General features: G+C 51.7%; 1 protein-coding gene across 1 annotated transcript; it reads left to right on the forward strand.

Annotated features, from left to right (window-relative positions):
- The first annotated feature begins 4800 nt into the window (after positions 1 to 4800).
- On the forward strand, positions 4801 to 6786 carry CPN2 (carboxypeptidase N subunit 2). Its single transcript, XM_003412796.3, has one exon. The coding sequence runs from the start codon at positions 4801 to 4803 to the stop codon at positions 6442 to 6444; it is 1644 nt and encodes a 547-aa protein (XP_003412844.2). The 3' UTR covers positions 6445 to 6786.
- Positions 6787 to 9159: the final 2373 nt, after the last annotated feature.

The raw sequence follows: 9159 nt of genomic DNA on the forward strand, positions 1-9159 counted from the left end.
GAGGCCCATTTCCCTGTCCTGGGTACTTCTGGGTTTGCTCTGAGGATAAGGTGTATGTGTGAGAGGTTTGGGAATCTACCGTGGGCAGGGGAGAACACTCTCAGCTCGCGCTCAGCCCGCCGCAGCCAAGGGGCACCCTCCCAGCCTAAGCTGATTCTCCTGTGCTTGGTCTTCTGTGACGTCAATCCCATAGTTTTGTTGAAGGCCTGAATTCTAGAGTTACTTCCTTTGTTGGAAACTTCTAAAGAACATTATTTCCAAATGATAACGGATTAAGAGAGGCAAAAGCCAAGGGGAAGAGAAGGAAGCAGCTCTACTTCGATTCCTAAGATGGGACACACACTCCCCAGGAGGCTTTAGCTTTCTTTTCATCCTGTACCTTCAGTGTTGGTCATGGTTTTTCTGGTATGAGGTTCAGAAAAACCAGGAGGTCTAGGTTCTAATGCAGACTCTGCTGCTGGCCCTCTAGGGTAATGGTGGGGACTCAGGCAAGTTCTCCACCTCAGTCTATGAGGAAGCTTGTCTGATTGTCTAGAAGGCCCTCATGTCTGGGTGTTGTATAGTCCATCATTGTAGTGAAATTTTTTTCTGGAACCATTGGCCATCTGAGCACCAATGGCCAGAACTTATAGGATTGGAAAGGGGTTGGCAAGAATGGTGACTGGCGTGTTGATAACATTATGGCACATTAAAAATAAAAATTTCTCCCCTCTTGCTCTTGGTCGGATTTGAGGCTGCTCTCACAGCTAGTTTGGTGGTCATTTTGTCCTGGCTTGACCTCTTCCAGAGAAGGCAGCTCTATCTCCCAAGCTCTCATTCTGTCCTTGTAGGATTCAGTTCAAGGAACACTCTCTGAGCCCATCGCAAGTCAGGTACTGTGGCTGGGTGCTGGGTGTGCAAAGATGGCTGCACTCATCTTCTCGCAAAATCTTTACTCTCAAGAAGCTGACCCTTTGCTGTGTGGTGGGGAAGGGCAGCCGTGGAAGCCAGTCATTTGGGGGACTGTGCTGGGCGCAGGGGACAGTGGTGTTGACGTGGTAGAACCCTGGCCTTCCATGAGGGGACCTGGGTTTGCTTTCTGGCCAATGGACTGCAAGCGCAGTCACCACGTGTCAGTCAGTGGAGGCTTGTGTGTTGGATAGACTAGGAGGAAAGGCCTGGTGATTTATTTCTGAGAATCAGCCAATGGAAACCTTACGAATCACAATGGTCCAGTCCTGTTGTGCACAGGATAGCCATGTGTCAGTGGCCATCTTGGCAGCAGCTAGCCACAACAAAGTACTAGGAGACCCTAAAAAAAAAAATTAAAGCCAAGCCCACCTCCTTCGAGTCAATTCCAACTCATAGAGACCCTATAGGACAGGGTAGAACTGCCCCATAGGGTTTCCAAGGCTGTAAATCTTTATGGAAGCAGGCTGCCACTTCTTTCTCCCACGGAGTGACTGGTGGGTTTGAACCACTGACCTTTAGGTTAACAGCCAAGTGCTTAACCACTGCGCCACAGAGCTTCTGGGCTATCCAAATGGTTAATGCACTCAGCTGCTAACCGAAAGGTTGGTGGTTTGAGTCCACTTGGCGATGCCTCAGAAGAAAGGCCTGGTGATCTATTTCAAAAAAATCACCTATGAGGCACAGTTCTACTCTGACAGCCATGGTGTTGCCTTGAGTTGGAATTGACTCAATACCATTTGGTGGTTTGGTTATGCTAAGTGGTAAGCTGGAGAAACCCACTCCAGGTGCCTGAGTCCTGCGGTCAGAGAAGGCTGTTTTCAGGACCCCTCAGGGTTTGGTGTACGCGTCTCAGGGGCGGCCCAGGTGGGGCCCAGGTGGTGGAGGCAGATCTCAGGTGGGACGATGGCTGCCCATCCCTTTTCAGCCAGTGCGGCTCTGCTTTTTATCAGTCTTCTGCGCGTTCAATCCCAAAAGAATAAGCAGTCTCACACTAAAGCGAAACCCTGAAGCTGCTGGCCTAGAGGAACATTTGCCTTAAATACCAAGGACAATTTCCTGGAAGTAGCTATTGCAGGAGTCAGGTTCTAGTCACAGGTTTAATCCGTAACCTTAACACGTTGCCATTGAGTCAATTCCAATTCATAGCGACCCTATAGGACAGAGTAGAACTGCCCCCACAGGGTTTCCAAGGAGCGGCTGGTAGATTTGAACTGCCGACCTTTTGGTTAGCAGCTGAACTCTGAACCACTGCACCACCAGGACTCCAATTTTATTATTAGGGAGTTATCATCAGAGGAGGCTCCAGGGAGGTACGCGTTTGCCCAGGGAGAAATTATGTCCTCTCAATTGAATAAACAAAACAAAAAAACAAACCCATTGCCGAGTCGATTCCGGCTTGCAGGTGATTAGGCAGAAGAAAATCCCTAGAAAAACAGAGGATTAATCAGTGTCTGAGTGGAAGGAGAAGAAAGGGAACTTGTGTAAGCCTGGTGTTAGCTTGGGAGCCCTTTCGTCTAGGAGACTTTCAGCTGGAAGCTGAAACTTCGGATTGGAGGAGGCAGCCAGCAGAGGGCAGCAGTGAGGCAGCCAACAAAGGGACTCAGGGCCAGGATTCCCTGACAGCGACCCCAAGTGAGCTCTTACTGCTGGGAGGTAATGTGAGAATAATTAGGATTGTGTTGTGAGAGTTTATGCTTTTTGTAAAGCCAAAGGCGTTCTATTTAAAGGACATTTTGTTTCTTATTACTTTTCTTGATGTTCTAATAGGTGGCTTGCAACCTTAAATAATAATGGTTAACATAGTTTATTAATTGCTCATTCTACGTCAGACACCGGCCTAAACGTTTTATCCGTATTTCCTCATTTAATCCTCACAATTACCCTAATGTGGTAGGCACTATTATTATCTCCATTTTACAGAGAAGGAAACTGAGGCACGAACGGATTAAGTAACACGCCTAAGGTCACAGAGCCAGAAAGTGATGGCTGTGCGATTCAAACCCCTGGAACTCAAGCCAGGACAAGTCATGCCGATGAGTGAAGGGGAGGGAGCCATGGGGACCTGGAGAGGGCACACCCCTCTGATGGGGCAGGACTACAAAGCCGCGGGTAGCATTGCATGCTGGGATGGAACCCCACTGCCCCCAGACCATCCTGAAATCTGGCCTTTTAATATGACATTTCTCAATTTTTCAATGTTGTTGTTACTGCCATTGAGTCGGCCACCAATTCATGGCGATCCCGTGCGCGACGGGATGGGACCAGTGTGCTCCATAGGGTTTTCACTGGCTGATTTTCAGAAGTAGATCACCAGGCTTTTCTTCCTAGTCCTGTTCAGCATCATAGCAACACACAACTCTCCGCTGACAGACGGGTGGTGGCTTGCATGAGGTGCACTGACTGGGAATCGACCCAGGTCTTCAGCGTGGAAAGGAAGGGCTCTACCCCTGAACCACTAATGCCCATAAACGTTGGCTACTAGTTCATATACAAAAAAGGTCCCCGAGGGATACATGTAACACACTTGTAAGCTGTATCTCCAATTTGTGACCAATTTGTAGACGATGGCAGGTTTTATTTTTTTCTTTTCTCAATATTTAGCAAAATACTTGGGGCTCTTCCCCTAGGTTTCAAAATCTACTAGTCTCTGGAATCCCCGAGTTGAGGCTCTCCTCTGCAAAAGTTGAGACATTCCAGGGGGCTCTCCTGGGGGGTGGGCAGAGGAGAGCATTTTGGCAGCAATACTGGGGAGACCGTGGACTCATTTCAATAAACCCATTGCCATCAAGTCGATTCCAACTCATAGTGACCCTACAGGACAGAGTAGAACTGCTCCATAGGGTCTCCAAGGAGTCCCTGGTGGATTTGAACTGCCAACCTTTAGGTTAGCGGCTGAGCTCTTAACCACTACACCACCAGGGTTTTCCTTCATTTCAGCAAAAATCCACCTTATTCCTGCAGCTGCCGTTGCCTTTAGCAAACTATGCGAAGAGTGGATAATAAGAACCTCCTCATAGGCTCTGCGGTGTGCTAAGATTTGGAAATGCAGGAGCTGTTATGATCTAGGAATTTCCAACTCAGGATTAATATGTCCTTATTTTATATAAACCAGTAACCAGATGCCATTGAGTCGATTCCAATTCCTGGTTACCCCACGTGTGTCAGAGTGGAACTATGCTCCATAGGGTTTTCAGTAGCTTATTTTTTAGAAGTAGATCTCCAGGCCTTTCTTCCAAGGCACCTCTGGGTAGACTCGAACCACCAACCTTTTGGTTAGCAGCAGGACTCTTAACCATTTGTGCTACACTGAAAGCCGAAAACCAAACCTGTTGCCACTGAGTTGATTCCAACTCCTAGCGACCCTATAAGACAGAGTAGAACTGCCCTCATAGAGTTTCCAAGGAGCGCCTGCACCACTCAGGGACATATTTTATATATTCTGTTTAAAATTTTCACAATACTCATGGTCTCCTTTCAGACCTGGCTTGTTATAATATTTCCACTTCTTTCCCTAATCTGGACATGGCAAGTCCAGGAAACCTGGGTCTGGGCCCTGCCACTGTCACCAGCTTGCAGGGTGACTCTGGACAGGCCCTGGAATGCCCTCGTTATCAGATGGGAGTGAGAAAACCAGCCCCATCTACCTACCAAGGCTGCTGAAATGTGGCATAAAAACAAGCTACTCAAAATACAAACTACCGCCAACTGGGTGCCCTCCTGATGGAGCTCACCCTCAAGCACAGCCTGCTCCATCTCCTGGCTCACTGCCCAGGGTTCTGGCCCCCTTGCCACATTGTCCTTATTAAGGTGACTTTTCTGTTTCTTGTCTTTTCCTACTCCATCTAGGAGATGCGTCCTGCAGCCTGGCTGCACTGGGCCTCCCTCCTGCTCCTGGTCAGGCATGCCCAGCTCTGCCCTAAGGGCTGTGACTGCATCATCCAGGATGTGTTCTGCTCAGATGAGGGGATGGCGGCCGTGCCTCTGGACATCCCGCCCCATGCCACAAACATTGTCTTTGTGGAGACCTCGTTCTCCACGGTGGGAACCAGGGCCTTCAGTGGCAGCCCCAACCTGACCAAGGTGGTCTTCCTGAGCACCCAGCTCTGCCACTTCGGGCCAGATGCCTTTGGGGGGCTGCCCAGGCTCGAGGACCTGGAAATCACTGGCAGTGCCTTCTCCAACATCAGCGCCCACATCTTCTCCAACCTGGCCTCGCTGACCAAGTTCACCCTCAACTTCAACAAGCTGGAGGCTCTGCCCGAGGTCCTCTTTCAGCACATGGAAGCCCTGGACTCCCTCCAGCTGCAGGGGAACCAGCTCCAGACACTGCCCAGGAGGCTCTTCCATCCTCTGGGACGTCTGAGGACCCTCAACCTGGCTCAGAACCTCCTGACCCAGCTTCCTGAGAAGCTGTTTGACCGCCTGGTCAGCCTGCAGACCCTGAAGCTGAGCAACAATGCCCTCTCTGGCCTCCGCCAGGGTGTGTTTGACAAGCTGGGCAGCCTACAGGAGCTTTTCCTGGATGGCAACTCCATATCGCAGCTGCACCCCCAAGTGTTCTCGGAGCTCCCCTGCCTGGAGAAGCTGTGGCTGCAGCATAACGCCATTGAGCACCTGCCACTCACCATCTTCTCCTCCCTGGGCAAACTCACCTTCCTGAACCTACAGCACAATGCACTCCGGACACTGCCAGCCGGCCTCTTCGCCCAGACCCCAGGCCTGGTGGGGCTGTCCTTGTCCCACAACCAGCTGGAGACCATCGCAGAGGGGACTTTTGCCAACCTGTCCAGCCTCAGCTCCCTCACACTCTCATACAACGCCATCACCCACCTCCCTGTCGGCATCTTCAGGGACCTCAAGGAGTTGGTCAGGCTCTACCTGGGCAGCAACAACCTGACGGCCTTGCACCCAGCCCTGTTCCAGAACCTGTCCAAGGTGAAGCAGCTCAGCCTCACCAAGAACCTCCTTACCACGCTCCCCGAGGGCATCTTCGACACCAACTACAACCTGTTCAACCTGGCCCTGCACGGCAACCCCTGGCAGTGTGACTGCCACCTGGCCTACCTCTTCAGCTGGCTGCGCCAGTACAGCGACCGCCACTTCAACATGCAGACCTACTGCGCCGGCCCTGCCTACCTGAAGGGCCAGGCGGTGCCCGCCTTGGAGGAGAAGCAGCTGGTGTGCCCTGTCACCAGGGACCGCTTGGGTTTCCAGGCCCCGGGGCCTGATGAGCGGGAGCCAGGGGGGAGCTGGGATCTGGCCGCGGAGGAAAGGGCAGCACGAAGCCGGTGCACCTACAGCAATCCCGAGGGGACCGTGGTGCTGGCCTGCGATGAGGCCCGGTGTCACTGGCTCAACATTCAGCTGTCTTCTCGACAGGACTCGGGTGCCCCGGGACTGGCATACAATGCCAGTCAGGAATGGGACTTGAGGTCGAGCTGTGGCTCTGTTCGGGTCACCGTGTCTATTGAGGCCCGAGCTGGGGACACCTAGGAGCAGGAGCAGGGCCTGGGCAGATGGCCTCCAGGGCCTGACCAGGTGAGGGGTAGGGGCCAGGGAAAGCTGAGTCTTTGGTTTTTTAGATGCAAGATTACATCTCCAAGGTGGAGGAGGTGTCATCAGGCCTGTTCCACCACCCAGGGCCTTCTCCTCCTCCTTCATAACCTGCCTACTGGGAGGCTAAGACCATGGTTTGCAAAGCGTCATTTAAGCTGCATCACAGTCTGGAGAATAAAACAGCATCTGCCCCACCTCAGTGGTTTTCTATCACTCACATTCCCCCACTCAGGTTCAGAGTCCCCGGAGGCACATTTATCACTGTTCCTGTTATGCAGAATGGAGGTCACACCCTTTTGGTATCCAATTCAAAAGCCCAATGTCCATTTCCATTTCTTTTCTTGGAATTTTGATTGGTATAGAGAAGAACAGATGATAGAAGCAGAAGCAACCAGAAAGATGAAGGGTGGGGTTCTGACTTCCGTGTGTGGGGACATGATGTTGCCAGCATCCGCCTCCAATGCTGGCATCCAGGAGAGATAAAGATGAAATGGCCCCTCAGGAAGGTGAACACAATCTGTTTGGCTTCATTATATAAGGTCCTCAGAGGGCTGAAAGGCGGCATTGCCTTTCAGAAGACAAGGTGGCTGTTCCCTGAGGAAGCTGGGCCCTCCTTGAGCTAGGCTCAAGCAGGAGCTCTCTGGGGATGGAGAGGTGGGGGAGAAAGGAAAGGGCAGAGGAGAGAAGGCAGGAGACGAGTGAGCTGGGTAGGCTGGGATGGACACACTTCAGACCTTAGCTTTCTTGACCTCTTACAGCCTCTGACTCTGTGGGTCATCTACTTATGGAGAATTTTCTCCCTTGGCTCTCAAGAAGTCACCCCTTATCCAACTTGGGCCACTCTTTTCAGTCTTCCCCAGCCACCTCTTACATGTGGGTCTCCTCAGGGTTTGCTGCCATTCCACCTCCCTGGGCAACCTCAGGAAACCCTGGTGGCATAGTGGTTAAGAGCAAGGGGTGCTAACCAAAAGGTCAGCAGTTCAAAGCCACCAGGTGCTTCTTGGAAACTCTATGGGGAAGTTCTACTCTGTCCAATAATGGGTTTTCTGGTTTGGGCAACCTCATACATGTCCACAGTCATCTTCGCTGTGGGCTCAGCTCTTCTTGCTCCACCAGAGATCTCTGTCTGCTCAGCAACCCATTGGCCTACCGTAACAATCACAAACATGTCTAAGCCAGACTCTGTCCCTACTCCTCCTGGGTTCCCACCCAGAAAACCACCACAGCCAGGGGCTGGGAGATGCTCTCCAATTTCTCCTCCTCTTTAACCCTCATGGCCAACTAGTCAATGAATGAATGCTCTGGCATTTAGCTTCTGGGCATCCCTCAATCCATTTCTCCTTGCCCATCCCTGGACTCTGTCTCCTTGGATGGAACTAATGAACAGCCTTCTACCTGGGTTCCTTGCCTGCAGTGTGGACTGGCCTCTGTGAAATGCTGGGGTGGGGGAGGAAGAAGTGAGTCACATAAGTGCATCTGGCCCTCAAGGAGCTCACAGTTGGCTGGGAGAGATCAGACAAGGGAGGAAACCACGAGGCAGTAAGGGGCGACGCCATGCAAGTTCAGAGAAGGTAGCGGCCATGGCTAGCAGGACCTCAGAGAAGGTTACATCTGATCCTGGGCCTTGAGGGGGTCCAGAGGCAGAGCAGAGAGTGTACTCCAGATGTGTGCAAGAGGAGTATGAACCAAGGGATGGAGCCGGGGGAGCAGGGGAAGGTCAGGGACCCAGTGGGGTCTGGGCAGGCTACTGGATGGGGCTGGGGTAGGGAAATAGGAGACACTGGAGCTGGAGTTTTCAGGGCCTCGAAGGGCAGAGAGAGAAGTTTGGATATTTATTAAGGATGCCTGGGCAGTTTTTGAAGGATTTTCTGCAGAGGGACAGGCTTCTGCCAGTCTTTGGACAGTTGGCTGAGTGGAAGGGTGAGGAGAACAAGAGTCAGGAAGACCACAAGGAGACTCTTACCTGGGATGAGATGAAATCCAGAAGGGCCAGGAATGCACAGAAAAGTGATGCTTAGGAGATAGAGTCAAAAGGTTTTAGCAACCCAACCACACATACACAGGTGGATTAAAAGACCTAAATTAAAACAATATAGGTATCACTTCAAACAAACAAACAAACAAAAATTTAACAGTAGACGTCCAAGTTGATTTCAACTCAGGGCAACCCCATGTGTGCAGAGTAGATCCGTGCTCCACAGGGTTTTCAATGACTGACTTCTTGGGTAGATCACCAGGCCTGTCTTCTGAGGCATCTCTGGAGGGACCTGAACTTCCAACATTTCAGGTAGCAGCCTAGCACATTCACCGTGTGCACCACCCGGATATTCCTTATACCTATTAACTCGGTGCCATCGACTATTCGCCAGCAAAATGAGAAAGCTGGGTAATGACCAGTGAGGGTTAGAGAGTGGTTAGAGTAGCCCACTGCTGGTGAGTGCCACCACTCTGGAGAACACCCTAGCAGGTGTAATTGCTAGGAGGGTTCTGGGGAGGGGGTGGGTGGGGCTGGGAGGTGAGGGAGAGAGAGAAGTCTGGGGCGAGTCACAGGTTCCTCTCCTAGGTGTCTGGGGGGACTTCGACTTAGGGGAAGGGAGGGGCAAGACACCACGCATTAGTCAGGAAACATGACCTCTCCTCCCTCATTTATGC

This window comes from Loxodonta africana, chromosome 1 (genome assembly GCF_030014295.1).
Source record: "Loxodonta africana isolate mLoxAfr1 chromosome 1, mLoxAfr1.hap2, whole genome shotgun sequence".
NCBI classification, from domain to species: Eukaryota; Metazoa; Chordata; class Mammalia; order Proboscidea; family Elephantidae; genus Loxodonta; species Loxodonta africana.